Source organism: Taudactylus pleione, unplaced genomic scaffold (assembly GCF_031769625.1).
Source record: "Taudactylus pleione unplaced genomic scaffold, aTauple2 ptg000004l, whole genome shotgun sequence".
NCBI classification, from domain to species: domain Eukaryota; kingdom Metazoa; phylum Chordata; class Amphibia; order Anura; family Myobatrachidae; genus Taudactylus; species Taudactylus pleione.
In genome coordinates this window covers 5,532,675-5,555,728 of record NW_028284407.1, presented here as the reverse complement: position 1 = coordinate 5,555,728, position 23,054 = coordinate 5,532,675, and the positions used below count along the sequence as shown (strand labels likewise).

The window sequence follows — 23,054 nt, the reverse complement described above, 5'->3', positions numbered from 1 at the left end:
CCAGCAAAGGCCAGCCACCCCAGGGCAGCACACCAGTGAAAGACTAAAGGTGTTAGTAAGTATTAATAATAATATTAATAAATTAAAAGCTATGTGTTAGGGGGTGATACACAGGCGAAGGGTGTAATTAAAATGCTAAATAAAGTAGTGTTAGTAGAAAATAAGTATTAATAAAGTGCTAAATAGAGTGTTCTAGTGTGCCACCCCAAAGCAGTCCAGCCATACCAACCCAGGGAGCACCACGCCACAAACTCATCCCCAAAATCACCTTAGCATGAAAGGGAGCACCTGAGTGGTATTACTAATGTGATTGAGCAGCTACCAATATCCATCTGAGAAGCATAGATGGGACCAGCGTTTGGAGAGCATGCTGGTTCCTGTAGTGCCATTAGGAGGACCTAGGGGTGACTCCATGGTAAGCGGGCTCTCATTTTTAGATATGTTTGTGTATGTGCCATTATTATGTAGCCTATTGGGCAATTATATGCCCCCGATTGTATATTATTATTTTTGAGGATGAGTTTGTGGCGCGGTGCTCCCTTGGTTGGTATGGCTGGGCTGCTTTGGGGTGGCACACTAGAACACTCTATTTTATTTTTCAAATCTTATTGCTGATATCATTCTGAGTGCTGGGGGGATACCCTTTGCTGTTCCATATGCGTTCTAATTTCGTCTTATCTTTACGGGCGATATATACACATTTTCATGTTGAACAGTAACTTGGACCAGAGACAGCCAAGCATTGTATTCAGACCCCATAGAAGCCATCCATGAGCTGGCTACACACACTGTGACTAGCATACACATGTTAACTATATCTGTGCAATGAAAAATAAATAATTGAATCTGCTGAAATCTAATAGAGGTCATGGGGATTCAGAAGCACTAACCCAAACAGTATCACTCATGGGACCTATATATATTTCCATAAGCAAACGCAGGGGGGGTTTCCGTCTGCCTGGAAAACCCCCCTCTCCAGCCCACACCATGAATAGTAATATAATAGAATGTTACTAGTGCTGCATGTTTTTCTTATTATCATAAATTAAATAAATAGCACCACCTATGGATCTTTTAACATGTATCAGCCAGTAATAAATACACCTGTGCACCAATTAGGGGATTTGGAAAACATGCACTGTTAGGGTTGCACTGCTGTAGAGTCCAATATTTACATATATGTCCAGAGCAGTTCTTCTGCTGCTTCCCCAGACTCCCGGACTTGCTCTCATGCTCTGGAATGGTGCTCACATCTAGAATAAAAACATCCAGCTCAGGAAGGATACCCCTACAGCCACATCTAATGGCTTACTGTGATCACTGGTCCTATATATGCTGGAATTATGACACACTACACTATGTATGACGCATATTAAACCTGGATAAGTGGTAATTATGTCCTCTTCATGGACTGGCCACACTCACTCTAAAATCAAGCATTTGAAAACCCCCCTCTAGAATTCCTGCGTTTGCCACTGATTTCCCACTTTGGGCGGAATTCAATTGATTCCTGCCCCCATCAGCTGCCAGCGCTACATTTCAGCTCGCAGCCCCTGGGGGATGAGAGCTGAAATGTGCGAAAAGTGACATGTTTGGGCGCCCAAACATTAGTTTTCGCGATCGCGCCCAGCACTTTGGTCGGGTTTAGCTGCTTTACACGGCTAAACCCGACCACTTTGGGCGCGATCAGCATGAAAATCTAGAACAATTGCATAGAGGCCCGCGATATTTGTCACTTTAGGCGGGAGATGCGGGCCGCGAAAACAATTTAATTCCGCCCTTTATGTGATAAAGTAACATCATGATGTGAAGACAAGATAAAGGAGGAGGAGCAAGAAAAAGATTTACAGGGACCCAGGGATAGGAGAAACGTTCTCAAAAGAGAAATATATGGATTGGGGGAGGCCCATCAGAAAATTGCGCTGATAAAGCACGCCTAAAGTAAAGGATTTAAGGATATGAGTGTCATATAAATATATAAATGACCCAGTGTGGTTATACCTCTAGGACCCCACACCAACCCACGCTGTAAGGAGGTCAATTCAGGTAGCACCTGAGTGCTACACCCGATTACTACACAGGGAGGTATTAGGATCCAACCCTGCAAACTGTAAGATGTCAGACACCGATTTCCGTATTTTGATTGGCTTTAGTAACGGGAGTGCCATTCCGTATAATTCTTCAAGCAAAAGGAGCCTGTAAAGGTGTAGGGTTAGGGAAAGCCTAGGAAACAGGGACGTGCTGTCAGGGTAATCAGAACCGCCCCTGTCATCAGGGACGGACTGGGGCTACTGAGCAACCCTGGCAGTCCCGCTATACGTGTGCGTCCGCGAAAAGGGATGTGGCCTCACATCAAAAGGGGCATTGTTATTTCTCAGGGGGGCGTGCTGCGTGCTGTTATACTTTTAAAGCACTATGTGGCGCCCCCTGTCTCTGTTTTACTTTTAGTGCTTACCCCCGACAAGAATTCGGGTTTTTGGGGGAAGACGCCAATCCATATCATCTTTGGGATCTTTGCTTTATTCCACTATATAGGAGAAATTCTGAGTGACTATTACGCAATCATTTGTTTGAAACAAAACATTTCCCTTCTCTCAAGGACATTTGGTATTCATTTTATTGAAGCGCATTGATTGTCTTGTTTATATATATATATATATATATATATATATATTTGTCTTGTTTATATATATATATATGACATTATGTATATAAAAACCAGGGAAAGGGGGAGTGGGGAACAAAAATTAGGCACAGGATTATGTAAATAGTACAAGCAATGTAGTACAAATTATAGAATATCCGCAGTAATTATCAATTGAGCCCTGCTCGGGGTATCACAATAACACAAGTGGAGGGGCTCCCCCGAGAGTGTATAGACATGGATAGAGCATTTTTAGGAGGAAAAAAGAAACTCTCTCATAATTTGGGGGCATCATTTGAAATATCAGACATAAATCATAATGTTTATTATATATCTATTAAAAATGATAACATAAAGGTTTGTGAATATTGTTATAGTTTTACAATTATTTTATAATGATTTCATTTTTTATTGTTTTTTTATTTTTTGACAAATGGAACTGAAAACCCAGATTTCAGTTCCCCTGCGCCTTAGACATGTTCATATTCCAGGATCCGGGCCTGGGAAAGAGGTACAGTAAGGTAACCATTACCACTACTGGCCTGTAGCTGCACAAGCTCAGTATAGCTCAGCTTCCCCAGCAATATGTTATGCTAAATTGCTGTGATAAGTGTTTATTTTTCTCACCGTGTTAACTAGCAATAAAAAAATTGCCATATAGTTGCTGCAGGGGAATTTTTGATAAAGAGGCATCTAGATGACAATTTTTTGCAAGAATATAGGCATGCCACATATAATTATAATCAGCATAAGCTGCTTGTGTGTCCTATTTGCAGTGCTCTGCGAATAAGATGCATTTTAAGAGAAAAAGTGACATGAAAAAACGCTCAGCGCTACCGCGTCACGCCACGGCATGGTGTAACTAGACTAGGGCTGTTCAGCGCGAAAGGGGGCTACATGTATGTGGACACATCTGTATATATGCTGTATATACAGATGTGTCCTTTACCATCTAGGCCAGTGCTGCGGCACGCATGCTGCGAATAAGTGCCCGCAAGCGGGCGCATGCGCAACGTTTGCACCCACGACCCCATAGGATCGCATGGTGCAATCGTATGCCGCAACTCGCAGGTATGTTTGCCGCTGATGAAGCCAAGATGGGAAAGGACGCAGTATGCTCAAAATATTCTTCTATACAGTGTTCCTTTATAGCACAGGTTTTCAAACAGTCCTCAGGTCCATGTTTTCCAGGTCGCCTTTATAGAATCACAAATGAAATACTTTACTCCACCTGTGGATCTTTTATAATGTGTTAGTGAGTAATGACCAGTGGCGGATTTTACCTAGTGGCTGCGGGACTGCAGCACCCCCTAGTAAAATCCACCACCTGTAGGAACTGCCTAGGCTAGCAGCAGTGATAGTGACTTCTCATTGGAAGTACTCCCTGCTGATCACAGCCAGACAGGCAGTCCCAGGGGGAGGTGTTTTCTCCCCCTGGGACTGCCAGTCCAGACTGCAATAGCAGAGAGAGGACTTCCCATGGGATGCAACTCCCCTGCTATTACTGCAGATTTATTTGATTCATACAGTATGTGCTGCAGCTGATGCAGTGCCTAAAAGCCAGCCTGTCTGCTAGCAGCTCCTAGCTTAAGCCACGCCCCCTTATTTAGGCCATGCACATCGCGGCCCCCGGACTTAAACCCTGCCTCCCTGTGACGTCAGCTGTCAATCACCAGGGATGGCAGGGAGGAGAGGGCTTAAAACCACAGGTGGTAGAATGTCTACCAGAAACTCCTGGCGCTCATGTAGTTAATTAAGAATAGCAGAGAAAAACTAGCAGCTAGTGTAAAAAGTTTAGTGCAAAACTTCAACAACAATGAATTGTAAAACCAGAAAGGACATACATTGCGCTTAGGGCCTGATTCAGAGATGGATCCCGTCCAATTCCATCCATTTAAAATGCAAATGCAGAAGGTGTCGCACACCTCCTTTCTGCATTTGCGTGATCCCAGCGCTGCAACCCAGGTCACAGCCTGGGGTCACCATCGAAACAATCGCTAACCATCAGGCATGAAGGTTGCTAGGTTAACTTTAATATTTTTTACAAGAGGTTGTCCAATAAACATATTCATCCATTCAATCGCCTTTTCTAATGCAGCCTTGTGGAAGCAAAGTCATTTCAGCAACGCCCTAGGAATGAATAATGAGTGAGTTTCCGGCACGCTGTTCTATGACAGCCCAATCAGTTAAAGCTTTGCCCAATGGGCACACAAAACATGACACCCATATGTCTAGTGAGTTATCCCTGGAGTTTGTTTAGTACAGATGTGTCCACATACATCTTACTTCCTTGCACATTAAGCAGCCCTTCTATTGGCGCCATGCATCTGGTTTTGTCCCTGAAAATTAGTCTTATTCACAAAGTGATGTGAATAGAAAGCAGAAGCAGCTTCTGCGGGTGTATCTGCGTGTGAAATGCTACACCACAGTGTCGCAGCCGCTATTTGTGTGTGGACTTGTCGATGCCGGCCCCCTCGCTGGATACACATCGTTTAGTGTGTACCCAGCTTAAGACATGGCCAAATACAGTAACTGATGATGTTTCATCAGTAATTCCACAGTGTAATATTCATACACGTTTTGTGACATTGTAAGTGGTAGCGAAGGGTAATATTCATAAAATATATTGTTACACTGTAAGTAGAATCGCAGTGTAATATTCATAAAAAATATTGTCACGCTGTAAGTAGTATACGCAGTGCAAAATTTATACAAAATATTGTGACACTGTAAGTGGTACCGCAGTGTAATATTATTCATACAAGTATTGCGACACTGTTGGTGGATATTTGATGCACATCTAATACCAGCATAGATGTTATGGCGTCAGTGATCGCTGTGCAACTGGGTGACTGTTGTCATACTTGCTCCTCCTTACAAAGGATTGTTTATAAAATCAATTGTTATTTTTAAAACTACTAGTAGTAGTCTTCCTGGTCCCCTTCTGGGATGAAGATCCACTCCCAGCAACAGCAGCAGGTGTATGGCTCAAGGATTCGTCTGGGGCAAGGACTGGTGTGAATGATTTAAATAATTTTGTAAATGCCTCTCCTCCTCCCTTATCCTCTTCCCTCATAAATTTACCTTCCTTTGCCTCTTTTTGACTAAATACATACTCCAACTCCCTCAGGCCTCTTGAATAATAAAAACATTTGTTTCCTAATGTGCCATGTTGGAAGTTGAACTGCCACAGCTGCTGCAATCTTTGACATGCGGTTGTTGAATGCCAAAAATGTCCTGAAATGTTTATGGCCACACACAGCATCTGCTGCATGCCCCTTTAATTTAAAAAAATATTCTGAACCACCAAGTTGATTTTGTGGGCAAAACATAGGTCATATTTTTCACCCATGCTCTCCCCTCCTCCCTTATAAATTTGCTTTGGAATAGAAAACTTAAATTCAATTTACTACGAATCAACCCTTCCTTTCCTTACCATCAACTACATACATACTCCATCTCCCTCAGGCCTCTTGATTAATGAAAACATATGTTTCCTTATGTGTCATGTTGGAAGTTGAACTGCCACATGTTTGTGCCACCCACTGCTGCCACTTAGCTTAGTCAGCCAGCTAGCTTGGTGCAAGTTGGCGCTGCGGAACCCTTGTGGCGCCATATAAATAAAGGATAATAATAGTAAGAAGAAGAATCGGGTACCTAGGGTCGTTCCTGGGATTACGTAGTGCAATGATTATGGCTTCAGACATGGAGGAAGGAAAGGAGTTGTGACTAATACTTTATGTGGCTGATTTGTAAACAACACTTGAAAATAAAGGAATGTGGCATTTTATGTATCTGAAATACACTCAAATTTAAAGAGCATTTTAATCAAAATAATAGCATATACATTATGTTACAAGGATAGTAGTTTTAAAGGCATTTCAACGATTAATAAAAATAAATTTGGTGCAAAATTTTAAATGTTTTATTTCAAATTGTTGCAATTATAGTGAGTAGTAGACATTATTTTAGAATATGCATGTTGTTGCCTTTACTGAATAAGCATATGTAAACCTTTACCACCAGATTAGTTCAGGCACATGAATAAAATTAGCGTATTCATGTTAAAGACGACGTGGCGCATGATCATGAGGGCAATCCAATTAGGTGCGAATTGCGAGTAGCGAGTTTGTTTCATGAAACTTGGAGACTTTGCACAAATGCGCGCGCCCGAGAATTCTCCAGTCCAATTAAAAATGCCTTTTCTCGGTACTCACAGTGGAGGTTTGCGAATTGACTGCCAAATGTGATGTGAGAAAAATGCATGAAAAAGTGGGGAGACCATCCTGAACCCCCAAAATTTAGAATTTCATTAGCAGGGCCATATAGAAGGCTGTTTGTGGGCATTAGGAAAGTGCTGAATGTTTTTAAATGGAGTCAAATGGCTGATTTGTGCTTTTTTTAAAAAAATATGCAAAAAAATTATAAAAAAGCTAACTTTTTTATTTAATCTCAAACAAATTAAACGAAAAATGGAAAAAAAAAAAGTGGGAAAAAAAGGTGATTTTGGGGTACTTGGGGCATTTTGAGAAATTGTAAAAAAAAATTATTAAAAAAAAATCTATATTTTTCAATTAAATTTGGGGTGTCTAAACTAATGACAAAGTTGATTTTGGGGTAATTTGAGGACAATGTTTTTTTTATCTCACAAAATGGCATGTAATTATTGGACTATTTAAGCTAATTGGAAACTTCCAATTGCCTAATTAGTCATTAGAGAGGGTGTCCAAGGGGTTCAGCACGGTGTCCCGACATTTTAACCTTAAAATAAAAAAATTCCTTTCCATCTCTCACCTTCAGGGAGGTGTGTCTGGAAAAATGTGAATTTACTCTGACTGGTTCAGTACGAGTTGCAAATTGGATTGCAAAATTAATTCGCTATGCGAATTCCAAGAGTGAATAGCAACACACACCTTTCCCCTCACAATTCGCACCGAATTGAATTCACCCCATAATATATATTTTTATTAAAGCCAATGAGTGATACAATTGCAAAACCAGTACCCAGTAGGATATAGTTGAGTGAACAAAGGGCCCCTAAAGCTCATTCAGAGTAAAAAAGTGCAAAGAAACAAAAACATTTATTGTGCCAAGAACTGATAAGAAAAATATACATAAAATATATTGTAGTGGAATAGAAACATTTCAGTTTACAAACACTGTCAGGTCAACAATTGATCATGAAAGATCATTAGTATGAGAAAAGAATATATATATAATGGTATTGTGAAAAAGGAAAAAGAGTAACAAATAAAATTTAGTCGTTCTTACTCCCCATTACGACCCCCCTACACAAGAAAAATACTGAGTGTTACTAAAAGTTTTGAGGAATCATGGATTCATTACCTTCCTATTATTAAATTAATATAACTAATATATTATATGAAATGTATTATTCGTAGTGCAGTGGAAAAACTATATTTAATTTTCCGTGGTAATGCGTTTAAATTAACATCACTGGCTCATATTTTGAGTCGTTCTTAATGTAGCGGAGTCATTGAGCCTTTTCAACAATGTAAATAAAAACCATATTTGTGTAGCATCTCAGTGGTAGTATTTATCTTTGGTGGGGTGATTTGTGTTCAGTCCATTAGAAAATGGATCAATAATTGTACATAAAGCAATGGAAGACTATTTGCACAGAGATATTATTGATCTCTAAAGAAGATGTTATTGAGGTAGCTGTGCATCTCTCTCATGCAAAAGTGTCTCTCAAATTGACTAAATGGTTTCCGAGTTTATTGAGTTATGGTTTATATTATGCTTTTAATCAACACACTGATAAATAATATTACTTTCTTTTTCTTTATCCATCATTGTCCAAAACAAAAATAAAGAATAAAAAATACCCATAAAAACATTGTGCCGACTCACACTAATGACGGACGCAAAATTACTATAATGAGGGGTAATCGGGACTCCCCTTCACCACCAGCCTATTACAAGCTGCCAGCTTGGGACAGCACTTGTGATTGGCTGACAGTTCCTGCTTTGGTATTTCAGCTGCGGTCGTATATAATGTGCAGACCAAAAAGTAATGAATGATGGTCTTATGCCGTACATCCACTAGCAGACCAAAAAACGACTGCATGATTACGACATTGTAATCGTGCAGTCGTATCACAGTCTGTGCTGTGCCTACACTGAACGATTGATCGTTCAGTGTAGGCATCCTCCATCATCTGTGAACATGCCCAATCTGTCGTTATCAACAGATTGACTGGCATGTTCACCCGATGATTGATGTCGGAAACGACCAGCGGGAGCGCGCAATGCTGGTCGATTCCGACATAACAGTGCACGATTTGTGCACGATTACTGAGCGATTGCATGATTACAATGTCGTAATCGTGCAATTGCTCAGTATTATCGGCATGTGGATGTGCGCCTTTAGAAATTAATTTATTTGAATAAACTATTGTATTAATGTTTTTACACATTTGGTACAATGGGCAACGTTCCATATGAATAATAATCTTGGCCCTGACAGCCAAGGGAACTTGGGATGTTAGGGCACTTTGTTTTTGCGCCCCCAAATAGAAGAACCAGCCCTGCACTGATCAGCCTCAGTGCTGGGTTTGTTTGTTTTTTTGTACAGCGGTGTGACCTCAAGGTCATGGTCTCCTTGTAGTGGCTGAAACCAGACCAGGTGGTCTTATGTTCTGGCTAGTTGAGGATTTAAAGTGGGGGCAAGATTCCCACTTTAATTTGATTCTTATTAATTTGATAGTACTTTAGGGCTTGCCACTTGCACCATGCAGCAATTTTGCATCCAAATGTGTAATAATTAGAGATGAGCGGTTCGGATTCTGTGGAATCCGAACCGCTCCGAACATTGGGGATCCGAGTCCACCCGAACCCTGTTCGGGTGTTCACCGCCTGACTCGGATCCCCGTTCGGGGCCGAACGGCGGCCTCCTGATGTCGGATTCTCACTAGAGAATCCGACATCAGGTCTCCTCGCGTGTAGGGCAGAGCGCAGTGCGCTCTGCCCTACACAGACACAGACACACAGCCGCCAGCGGCAGCTGTGTGTTTGTCACAGCAGCCAATGAGAGTCACACAGACTCTCATTGGCTGCTGTACGGAGGGAGCCGGCTGGAGCTCACACATGAGCTCCGTCTTCCGGCTCCCTCCGCAGCGTGTGACAGCAGAGCGGACGGCGCGGGAGCGGGGAATCAGGTAAGTTTTTTTTTTTTTTTACTTGTCAAAGATCCGGGGGCGCTACTGGGGGGGGCTATACTACTGGGGGGGTCTGCTACTGGGGGGGCTATACTACTGGGGGGGTCTGCTACTGGGGGTCCATACTATTGAGGGGCCTGCTACTGTGGGGGGGGCTATACTACTGGGGGGGGTCTGCTACTGGGGGGGTCTGCTACTGGGCGCTGGGCGTCCATACTACTGAGGGGCCTGCTACTGGGGGGGGCTATACTACTGGGGTGGTTTGCTACTGGGGGGGTCTGCTACTGGGGGGGCCATACTACTGAGGGGCCTGCTACTGGGGGGGCCATACTACTGGGGGGCTTACTACTACTGGGGGGGATACTACTGGGGGGGCTTACTACTACTGGGGGGGCCATACTACAGGGGGGGCCATACTACAGGGGGGGCTACTACTGGGGCAGCCTACTACTGAGGGGGGCCTGCTACTGGGGGCAGCCTACTACTGGGGGGGGCATACTACTGGGGGGGCCATGCTACTGGGGGGGCCATACTACTGGGGGGGCTGCTAATGGGGGGCATACTACTGGGGGGGCCTGCTAAAGGGGGGCATACTACTGGCTGGCATGCTAATGGGGGGCATACTACTGGGGGGGCCTGCTAATGGGGGGCATTCTACTGGGGGCACTGCATAGGGGACCCTACTACTAAGGGGACTGCATAGGGGGCACCACTGCTGGGGGCATTGTGTAAAGAACACCGCTACTGTGGGCATTGTGTAAAAGGGGCACTACTGTGGACATTGTGTAAAAGGGTCACTACTGTGGGCATTGTGCAAAAGGGGCACTACTGTGTCGTAACATAAATAAGAGACACTACTTTATGGTGTAATGTGAATCAGGCCCTACGTGCGGTGTAATGTGAATAAGATTGTGCACTGTGACTCCTTGGGCCGTAGCCCACTATGTAAACAAGTACTGTGACTCTGCTGGCCGTACCCCACTGGGTGGGTGCACTACTTTTCATTTCTGCCACTGCTGTGTGGCAATGTGTCATAGATGTGCTTTATACTGTGGTGTCTGTGTCGTTGTGCCGCTGCTCTATCGCTTAGGAACCAGTCAGCTCACTGCAACCTTTGGCCAATAATGTTGAAAACAATATTATGAGCTGTTATATGGTCTAAATTGACTGGAAATTAATGTTACTGAGGGTAATAATACTCTAGGAAGAAAAAAAAGACCAATTTATGTGATTTTAGCTTTTTTTGTCAATTTTTGTAAAAAAATCCAAATCCAAATCCAAATCCAAAGCCAGTCACCGCAGTTTGGCAAATCCAAATCCAAAGCCGGACGACGAATTAGAACCAAATCCAAATCCGGCAAAAATGGTCCGGCGCACATCCCTAGTAATAATGTGAAGTTATAAAAAAAAACCATCTCTACTGTACTTATTGGTGAATTTAATCTAATAATTGTCTTCAGTTGTGATTCATGTCATTGGGTATTTATTAACATCTGGAATGCAGATACTCACAGTAATATTAGAAATAAGTATTATTCTTATTTTATTTTTAACAGGTATACTAGAGAAACCCTTGGAAAAGAGAGCTGGACGGAACTATTCCCCGCCAGGCACCAAAAAACTGATTTATTTTATAGATGATCTCAACATGCCAGAAGTTGATGCTTATAGTACAGTGCAGCCTCATACCTTAATTAGACAACACCTAGATTACAGTCATTGGTGAGTATACGTGTCCTCCCTACATTCATTTCTTATGTGACTCTGGCCCTGATTCAGACCCACTCGCAGCTGGAGGCAGCTCACAGGTCTGAAGGCCGGTTTTTTTTTTTGTTTTTTTTTTGCTGTCCGGCCTCCAGGCCACTCGTTAAGCTGTGGGTGTCCATCGGGGCTTGTGACGAGACCCTTGTGGTAGGGTGTCGTCTGCCACAAGCCCCAGTGAGCTTCCCGCTCTAATAGAGCTGGAAGCTCACCACTGATGTCAGTGGGGCCGCCCCCCAAACGGCAGGCGTTCCATGAGGAACGCCTCCGTTTGGCCAGCCACCCCCTCGACCCGCCTACCAAACAGGGCAAGCTGTCGACCAACATCGACAGCCACCCCTTTTGGATGCGAGCGCCGGAGCGAGTGATTTCTCACTCACTCCAGGGCTCACGCGGCGTGCGCACTGCCCGGCCATCGACCCGTTTGTGAGCGGGTCTGAATCAGACGCTCTGTCCACTGAAAATTGATACTGTATACATTTATTGAGAACTACACAATGCTGATTTTAAACATTGAAATGACAACGACTGTTACGTGCTGTATTGCATAGCTTTCACAATGATTTTCATGAGTAGTTTTCCATAGGGATCAATGATCCCTACTCCACACAGTGACTGTGCTGTTATACTCAGCTAAGGCAGCACATACCACAGACACATACAAGGGGTCATGAGCATAACTACTATAGGTGCAAGGGGTGCAGCTGCTATGGGGCCTAGAGCTGAGGTGGGCCCATCTTCTTTATCAAAGTTACATGTGTCATATACATTTTTCACCAAAGGGTGTTACATAGGGGCCTTCAAATACCTAGTTACGCCCCAGCAAGGGGTCATGTGTATGCTGCCTTGCTGGTGTCTTAGATCTGGAGATGTGTTGTTTTGCAGTAATGTAAAAGAAGAGTAGAAGAGTTGAAAAATCTATATATTTTGATGAACTAAAATGAATTAATAACTTAATATATATGTTCATTTATTTCCTTCTTACAATTCACAATCTGATATCATGGTTTGCCTGTTTCTAGATAATAACAGAGCTGTAAGTTGGATGCGATCATTGAGCCTGGCACCACATGAGTTAGTATTTGTGTTTATGTGATTACTACAGGTATGACAGACAGAAATTGGTAGCTAAAGAAATACACAACTGCCAATACATAACGTGCATGAATCCCACTGCTGGAAGTTTTTCCATTAATCCTCGGCTCCAGGTAATATATCATTCAGCATGTCACTTGTCTTTACTGTACGAGGCATTTGATGCTTGAGTTGACCTGTCAGATATATGATCTGTAGTAACCATAGCGACTGGGAAAAAGGTCAGTACATCTTTGTATAATAAATTGTATTTTTATAGCACCAGTAGTTTTCTCAGCACTTTACAACAGACACAGTATAAGAAGATTAATTTGACAATTTAGGGAATAAACTAAATGTTCCATTAACAGGTGTACCAGAACAGCCATTTAAATTCTGATATATATATAAAATGCACATGTGGAAGGGTGCGCTACAAATTGTTTGTGTGCATACTTTGTTTGCACGACGTGTGCAATAAGTTTCCAGATGCACAAACAGTATTATATTTACAAGTGAACGTTACTTTTTTATTTTTATTTTATAAATTCTTTCTTTTCAGAAGATTTTTAAAACGATTGTCTGTATCACAGAAACCAATTGAAAAATAAACATAGGGCCTGATTCAGACCCGGTCGCAAGCACTGAGCGCTCGCAACCTGGTCGATGGTGGCCCACAGCGCATGCGCACGACAGAGCCGGCTTCGTCGTGCGCATGCGCGAGACCCGGCTAGCGACGGTTAGAGCCGGCTGTTAGAGCCGAAAGCTCTCTGGGGCTTGCGATGAACAAGACCCTACCACAAGGGTCTCGTCGCAAGCCCGATGGTCGCGATGGTCTTGACCATCGCGACCATCATCATGGCCGCTCACTATAGCTGTGGGTGGTCACCCACAGCTATGCGAGCGGCCAGGAGGCCGCTCCAAAAGAAAAAAAAAAAACGCCCTGATTCAGAGCGAGCGCTCTTTCAGATCGTCCGGCTCTGAATCAGGCCCATAGCGCGTACACAAAAAGTGCATAGGTAATGCTGTTTAACATCAAAACAGGAATGAAATGAACACAGTTGAGTACTGGCATAAAACAAATGAAGTGTACACAATTGCACAGCAACAAAATCTGGAAAAAGAGAAGACAGATAAGAAAAATGAATAAAGGAGAAAGAGGTGGGAGTGAAAGGTGGGAGAGAGGGTTATGCAGATACCAAGTCATCCAGAGGCTGCTCAGGCCCACGGCACAAGGGTTGCATAGGACGCTGAAGATTTTAAATCAATCCAGCTAAATAATAGTGTCACGAATTCCGAATGTTTTTCAGGGGCTGAAAAGAAGATGTCATCCATAGTCATATAAAAAATAAAGGCGTTGACATCATTCCCACGCTGTAGTAGGATTCTCAGAGCGCCAATGGACTGGCAGTAGAGCCCTGGCAGCATTGTTAATGTGCTTGAGAAGCAATTTTTTATAATGGGAAACAGGAATGGTCAAATGAGAAAGAAGCCAGAAATCAGGGCCAGAGGGAGCCGAATGCCCTAAAATCTTTGAAGTCAAGCAAATTATCTTCTGCCAGAATGGACTAATGAGGGAGCAGTCCCACCAAATATGTATCATCGTTTCCTTGCAGCACCTCCAGCAGAGAGGGGCTAACAGGGTATTCGCCAGAGTAGTCTATTCAAAGTTGCATGCGCTCAAACCACTTAATAAAGCAGCTGGATCATTCCGAAGCAGGTATGTCTTCTACGTGCTGGATGAAGGTCTCCACTGCAGCTTCCGGTGACTGAAGACGAATCCCACGCATCTTGCGCTTGATTTGTGGGAAAACGAAGAAGCCGGAAGGGGGCCAGGTGTGGACTATATGGCAGATAACCAAGCTCCTGGATGCATCTGCCACTTTCCTGGAGTCGTGGATAGATGAATTGTCATGATGGAGAAGGTAACCACAAGCACAAGTTCTAGGACGGCACCTAGAAATGGCTTCCAGCACTTCTGGCAGACATTGCTTGGTGTACTAGTCCCCAGTGACGTTGCGCTGCTGCACGAGTGGTATGGTAGCTACATGACCAGTCTTGGCCACAAAAACAGCTACCATCTGCTTGCCCACGCTGCGCTCATGTCGGAACTTCTATGGAGATGCACCTCCAACTGGGGTCCACTGGGCTCGGGATGAAAACTGTAGATCCAGGATTTATCACCACTGATGATCTCCCTGAGAGATCACCATCAAACCTGGCCTGCATGTTGTGGCTCCATGTCACCTGAGCCTACCTCTGCTCTCGAGTCGGCTGAATAGGGCACCCAGTGTGCAAAAACCTTGCTAAGGCCAAGTTTTTCGTGGAGTATTGAGTGGATGGATCCCGTTGACATGCCTATCTCCTCTCTAACTGGGCCACAGTCACCCTGGTGTCCATCTCAATTATGGAAAGTTTTCCTCGGTGATGATGGACACAGGTTGGCCGCAGTGCTCCTCGTCTTCCAAGGAATGTCTCCCGCTCCAAACTTCTGCAAACCACTCAAACACAGTGATTTGAGACAGTGCTTACTCCCCAAAAGTCAGTCAAAATTCTCCTGCTATTGCAGACCACTAGTTGTTGACGTTCATGGCTCTCCAGTGGCCTCTATTGAGCTCCATAATAAGTTTGTGAAGGAAGTGAACAAGCAGACTTCTTCGGTCTGCAGTGCTGCTTATATACGGTTCTGTACCCTGAAATGTCACAAGAACATTAGTCAGAGATTACATTTCACAACCAGATTCACAATCAGATTGTGTCTACTCTACCTATGCCCGGTACATCCAGAAACCTATTGCAAACCCCTACCCATGCACAGTGTTTATGTGAATAACTGCAGTTGTGCTGTGTAGCGTGTGTACGTCACCTGGTAGGTCCGGTACGGATTCCGATGGCGACAATGACGAATGTCAGAATACCGACAACAGCATCCCGATGGTCAAAATCCCGACAGACTTTGGTAAGTATTCTAACCCAAATCCTAATCCACCCCTCCCACAGCCTAACCCTAACCGTCCCCTCCTGCAGTCTAACCCCTAACCCCACCCCTAGTGCCTAACCCTAATACCGTCATAATCTGTTGGGATTGTGACTGTCAGGATGTCGCAGCCGGCATTCCGGCCATCGGGATCCTGACTACTTCCCCACCTGACTAAGGATAATGGGTCTGATTCTAAATCATACGCAACTCATATGCAGCCACAGCTTGCGATCAATCATCCGATGTGCATGTGTCGCGTGCGTCCTACGTATCTTTGCAAATATACTGTACACACAATTCAAAGTCATACACATCTCAGCCATATCTCTACGGTCATTAAATGTGTGTTTTTGAGTGGCAAGTGGGCAGAAACTGCAAGTGTTGGGGTGTATTGTGGGCGTTTAGGCACGCATATGTAAAGAGGACGCCAAAGTCAGATGGGTCTTCTGCCCGTAGCATTGGGCAGGTGTAAGTGCCGATGATGATGATGGCTACTCTCACGTACAGAAGAGTGGGCTGGTGCAATCACATAGATGTGACTGCTTTGCAATGTGTGTATAGTCACTTTAGCTGTTTGCACTTCATCTGGGTTCTGTACATAGCAGGTGTCTGGAGTTTTAACAGCAGAATCACACTGGTTCCCTTCGTACAGGCAGCTAATAAGAGACTATGGACCTCATTCAGAGCCGCTCGCAAAATGCGAGCACTCGCTCTGAATGAGGGCAGCTACATCTAAAAAATGATACGGCCTTCTGGCTACTCGCTAGGCTGTGGGTTACCACCCACAGCCTTAACGAGCGGCCAGGATGATGGTCTCGATGGTCAAGACCATCGCGACCATCGGGGCTTGCGACGAGACCCTTCTGGTATGGTCTCGTCTGCCGCAAGCCCCAGAGAACTTTCGGCTCTAATAGAGCCGGAAGCTCTCCCACTGACATCACTGGTGATGTCAGTGGGGCCGCCCACAAATGGCAAGCGTTCGCTTGGGAATGCCTCTGTTTGTGAAACCACCCTCCCGACATGCCTACGAAATGGGGCGAGCTGTCGATCAACATCGACAGCCGCCCCTTTTGTAGTGAGCCCCGGAGCGAGAGGATTTCTCTCTCGCTCCGGGGCTTGCGTATGCGCAGTGCGGCCGCTGCACGTGCGCACAGCCAAACATCGACCCGCTTGCGAGCGATCAGGCGCTTGCGAGCGGGTCTGAATGAGACTCTATGTAAGGAGAGGCATACACGGTGCAATATGACACTGCAGCATTAGGGGCTCAGTCACACCCGTCTGCTATTAATGTGCTTTTCTTCCGTTAACATATGAAAGCAAATAAATGATAGGATGATTGGGTTCTCATGGGATCGTTCCCACTATTGCTAGAACGCAGCATGCCCTGTTACTATTACACTAGATTGAATTGGTAAAAATGCAATGCATGTGTCCGTATTCATGGCTTCTTCCGCCCGAGGGTATTGTGTCTTCCTCGCTTTTCTTTTCTTTTGCCTCATGTTTGTCTTCCATTGTCCTGTCTGCCTGTTGAACCCATTGCTTTCATCACTTTTGCGTCCTACTGCTGCTCCCTTGTGTCCTCTTTGATGTACAAAAAAGTGTGTGGAAAATATCCTCAACCCACCAAAAAGTGCCAAAAAAAGATGGCGGGACAGTGCAGGCGGCTGTTGTTGGTCGACACAAAATCAAAGTATTGGAAGCAATTAAATGGCATCAAATAGTTGATTTTTGCAACGGAAAAATAATAGCCAGTAAGTGTATTTAAGGCAAATAACAGTGTTTAGACCACCCTGAGAGGCCTCCATCTCCACCCGAGGAACATGCATGCAGAGCCTATTCCAGCATAGCACCAGAGGTGCAGCTATAGTTAGTTATAGAAACAGCAGATACATGGACTTCAAAACGCTGTTCAATAAAGCTTATATTTTATTATGTTTGATGGGAATAAATGATGTGTAAAGATGTAAAACTTTACATTGTGACAGATCTACAGGGGAATGGTAATGTAATGCAGAACAATGTACAGTATATTACCTGCCTAATCCATGTATGGGACTTACTGGTCATTCCATAACAACTGTGTAACAAGTTTGCAGGTTTATCATCATGTCTTGTGTTCAATGTTTTTAGAGACACTTTTCGGTATTCGCCGTGCACTTTCCTGGGTCAGAAGCAATAACAACCATCTACAGCAAGATATTAGGTGCCTATTTCCAACATGGCGGCTTCAGTTACAGCGTGGTCAAGTCTCTGTCTGCACTGATACAAGCGGCTATTTGTCTACATCACAAAATGACCCAGAATTTTTTGCCCACTGCCATAAGATTTCATTATATTTTTAACCTGAGAGATCTGACCCATATATTTCAGGTAATATTAATCATTTATTATATTTTTTTTTTTCTTGTGATTCAGACATATCATAAAGCCCCCAAACAGGGCATAAACTATTATTATTATTATTATTATTATTATTATTATTATTATTATTATCCTTTATTTATATGGCATCACAAGTGTTCTGCAGCGACTTACACAGTACATAGAACTAATAGGTAAACAAGAGACAAGTAACTTACAGTACATTACAGTGCAGGACAAGGACACGACTTATACACATTGCTGAAATAGTGATTAAAGCGCTCACAATAAGCTGCCGGGAGTTGGCAGTCCCATGTTAGGTGCCTTAATGGGGAGTAGAGAGTAGAAGAAAATGCAAAGAGAAGCACATGAGGGAAGAGGTCCCTGCTCATGAGAGCTTACATTCTAAAGGGGGGGGGCAGACAGACAGGCGTGACACAGAAGGGGAAGATAGGAAGGAAAGAGCATGAGGTGGGTTAGGATGACAGCTGGAAGTCCTTGATGAAGTAGTGGGTCTTGAGAGCCCGTTTGAAGATTTGTAGAGAGGTGGAGAGTCTGATAGGGAGAGGGAGAGCATTCCAAAGGTAGGGAGCAGCACGGGCAAAATCTCGGATGCGGGAGTGGGAGGAAGTAATCAGTTGGCAAGAGAGGCGGCATGCATTAGTTGAGCGAAGTGGACGGGTGGGAGTGTGAAGGGAGAGAAGGTCAGAAATGTATGCGGGAGAGGATTTGGTGAGGACTATTTAGGCGAATGTAAGAACCTTGATTTGGCATCTGAAGGGGAAGGGGAGCCAGTGTAGGGCTTGAAGGAGAGGGGAAGCAGATGTAGAATGGCTGGAGAGGAAGATGAGCCGAGCAGCAGCATTGAGAACGGATTGTAGTGGAGAGAGGTGAGAGACCGGGAGGCCAGCTAGGAGAAGGTTACAGTAGTCCAATCTGGATATGACCAGTGAGTGGATGAGGGTTTTAGTGGCATCCTGGGTGAGGAAGGGTCTAATCCTGGAGATATTTTTTAGGTGAAAACGGCAGGACTGCGAGAGGTGCTGAATGTGCGGTTTAAAGGAGAGGGAGGAGTCTAGGATAACTCCAAGACAGCGCACTTTGGGGCTGGAGGAGATAGTTGTGCCATCAATAGATAATTAAATTGTGGGAAGTGAGGTTATGGAAGAGGGTGGGAAGATGATCAGCTCAGTCTTAGACATGTTAAGTTTAAGAAAGCGCTGGGACATCCACGAAGAGACAACAATAGACACAATCAAAAATGTTTCTATTGTATTGTAAAAATTATGTATTATAATATACAGTTACAGTACCAGCCCAGCCCTGACATCAGATAAAATGGTGCCTACAAGTCAGCAGACAGGGGGACAGGGAAGGAGGTGAGGAAGTTGTGGAATTTCGTAATTCTTGGTTTTGGAAAGTAAAACATATTCTGTTCTCCTATACTTTTTACATATATTGTTTAGTTCCTTTTTTCAATTATTTAATTTAATTTATCATCTATCTATCTATCTATCTATCTATCTATCTATCTATCTATCTATCTATCTATTATTTTATTACATATAATTGGAATTTGAAATCTTATTTTATGTCAGACCCCAAAGTAAAGAGCGACAGAAATCAATGTAATAAATAATATATAGATTCACAAGAGTAGAGATAAATGCTATAGTGGGAAAAATGTGTAACTCCAAACTCCATGAGGTAAATTTACTAAAGTGCAGTTTTTATAGGTGGAGTTGTTGCCCATAGCAACCAATCAGATTCTAGTTATTATCGTCTAGAAGGTACTAGATAATTGATAAGTAGAATCTGATTGGTTGCTATGGGCAACATCTCCACTTCTAAAAACCTGCACTTTAGTAAATATATCCCCATGTTTCCCTAGATATGCTTGTTCTCATTATGGGCTCTATTTAGTAACAATACTTTTACTAAAATAAAGTAAAAAGGGATGTTTTAACACCATTTTCACCTTCATTTAGTTTCACATAAATTTACTAAAGGGCAATTGGAGTAGAATTCGTAAACAGATTGCATTTCCTATAATTGTAATGGGAAATGTGATCTGGCCAGACAAAATGTGAAAACATACCGGGGGAAGCCCTGTGATAATAACGCCACCTGGAGATGGCGTTATGCAGGGTTCCCCGACTCCTACTCTGCTCTAACAAGCAGAGCAGGGAGCTGGGCCCCAGTGATCAACTGTGTGGTCTAAATAGACTACAAGTTGATCACTGCAAAAACAAAATAGTTACCTGATTCAGGGACTGGTGATCAGTGCTCCGGTGATGTCCTCTGGGGCTCCAGTCAGTTGGTCTCCCGGCTCCTGCACTGTGACCCTGGTCAGCTGCTGCATAGAACCGCTGACCTGGGTCACATTGCAGGAGATGGGAGACCAGCTGACCGGAGCCCCAGAGGACATCACTGGAGCACCGATCACTGGAGGTGTGTTTAAGCAGGGGGGGGGGGGTCATGGTATCCGTCGCCAGGCACATTTGTAGACACAGTCTTCCTGTATTTTTGCACAAAATACAGGGAGAAGTGTGCAGATGGGATTCGCAGGGACAGAGGGCCTGATTCAGATCCGGACGCTATTTGCGCTCACTCGTTCAGAAAAAGGGGCCGGCTATTTAAATTGAGTGCTTGCTCTTTGCGGTCTGTTGACGCCTCTATGTGTGAGCGAGCGAACGAAACATGCACTTGCTATTTTGTAAAGACGCCCCCTGGCCGCTCGCATCTTACGTCATCTCCGCTATTTATTAGATTAATCGAGTACATCGAAAGGCGTCTGAACTGCTCGCAGTGCTTGTGATAGGATTTTCCTACTGCAATCATGCAAACAGTTCAGGCTAAGAGACAACCAAGTGACTTGGCCGATGACGCTGCTTTGTTAATTATGCACACCCTTAAAACGCCCGTTTTGACCGTTTGGCACGCCTGCGTTCGGATCTCCACTCCCCGTTTTCAGGCACCTTCCCCTGTTACCACCCACAAACGCCTCATCCTGTCACTCAAATTAGCAGGCACTCGCTATTTTGCGAGTGCTCGATTTCCGACCGCACTGACTGGTTGGCGCATGCACATTACGACCCATACGCATGCGCAGATGTGCGAACATCGCTCGGAGCGAACGAGCGGCCGCTTACAAGCGGCTCTGAATCAGGCCCAGAGTTTTTTCGCAAGCTCTGTGTCTGCAAGGGATTTTTGATAATTCCCTGTGATATTTCCTAAATTCGCAATGCAAATTTAGTCGGAAATATCACACTACATCCACATTTTACATGCGGATTGTAGTAAATAGAGCCCTATGTCTCCTTCATTTCTAGACATATCTTTGTTATGTTTTACAGGGAATACTTTTTGCATCTCCTGAGTGTATCCGTTTTTCCGGCGATTTAGTCCACTTGTGGCTGCACGAATCATGCAGAGTGTACTCGGATAAGCTGATGGAAGAAAAGGACATAGAACATTTTCAAAAGATGCTCATCGATACGGCAAAGAGATTTTTTGAGGTAGGACTCTACCTCATCATGTTCTGTAAGAAGATTTTGGATTTTTTTTGTTTTTTGTTTTTTCACAAATTTTTAATTTGTAAAAAAAAATGTAAGATAGGTATAGGTAGTGGAACATAATAAAATATAATATATAAAATGTATGGACCCAGATATGGATAAGAAATTACACAGACGAGATTGTCTATGTAATACAGGTGAGATGCATTTAGTGAATAGTGAGAGTGAAAATCCTGATCGTCCCTAAGGTAAGTATCGCTAACCTAATTCCCCCCCTAACCCTAACCCTAACCCTCCCTACATACAATATAGCAGCACCGTTTTGTGGAATAAAAGGCAGCCAATGTGTTTAAAGTTAAACAAGAAAGTATTGGAGGTAATAACGGGAAGAAGAACATTTTAAGTCTTAAAATTAGAACGAACTGAAAATTAACTATGGAAATACGAAGAAATATGGAAAAGGAAAAATCAGGTTATCAAATATTGAAGCTGACAATTAATAATGGACAGAAAGTTAACTATGGAAATGCATAGACAGACACAAAGGAAAATCAGGTTATCAAAAACGCAAACATTGATGGACAGTTACAGCTAAACACAAAACCATAACCAGATCTAGGGCCTGATTCATTACCGATCGCAACTACGATTAAGAATGCAGTAGGCTGATTGTTGCGTTCTGCGCATGCATAGGCATCGCAGTGCACGTGCACGAAGGCTCCACTGTGACCGGACTGCGATCGCAGTGTCTACGCAGACCCATCACAGAGTGATTGACAGGAAGTGACCATTTGGGGGTGGTGAAACGCAGGCGTGCCAGTGCGTTTGAACGCCATTACAGGGGCGTGCATAAATTAGCTATTGCAATGCTATACACAGCTTGTGCTTTCACTGCGTGCGATGAGGTTAGCAATTCCTCAGTAAGGTCAGACCTTGTGCAAGTGTGCAGGAGGCTGCGATGTTACTTGATGTTACAGATGGTTTTGCAGTCTTGCAAAGTATTACGGATGTATTTAAGGTAAAGTGGGATTCCTTATGTTAGGCTGGGACGACATTGCGATTGCAATCATTAGCATGTTTTCGCAGTGGGTCTGAGTGCGTGATCGCAGCTGCGATTGCAATAGCGCTCCGTAATGAATCAGGCCCTTAGGAAGTTATGCAAAAAGAAAAGCAAAAAGAAGCAAATTGAACTACAGTACAGTACAGTACGCCTGTGCTGGCTTTATCCCACCTGAAACAGATAGTTCTAATACGATTCTTTCCGAGCTCCTGTCCATGCAGGTGATTATTAATACATTCGGGTAAACAGTAATTTCATATAACCCGATAATTAATAAATATGCTCTTAAGAACGTTACTATTTTACTAGTATTTGGCCACTTTTGCTGGAACCTCTGCATAGATGCATCCAAAATGTAAATCCATCCTTGTTTTTTCTTTGTACATAACACAGTCACTATTGTGGGGAAACTAGTACTTTGTATGCAGTGTAAACTACTGTATATAGTCTTGCTTTTATATACAGTATTTAAATA

General features: G+C 43.6%; 1 protein-coding gene across 2 annotated transcripts in view; it reads left to right on the top strand.

Annotated features, from left to right (window-relative positions):
• Positions 1–23,054, top strand: part of LOC148543364 (dynein axonemal heavy chain 11-like) — a 361,950-nt gene that overhangs the window by 45,859 nt on the left and 293,037 nt on the right. For both annotated transcript variants that reach the window (XM_088472011.1, XM_088472001.1), the window contains exons 12-15: positions 11,382–11,547; positions 12,692–12,794; positions 17,771–18,010; positions 21,358–21,519. In XM_088472011.1, the coding sequence (XP_088328137.1) occupies positions 11,382–11,547; positions 12,692–12,794; positions 17,771–18,010; positions 21,358–21,519 (671 nt within the window). The remainder of the gene's footprint in view (positions 1–11,381; positions 11,548–12,691; positions 12,795–17,770; positions 18,011–21,357; positions 21,520–23,054) is intronic.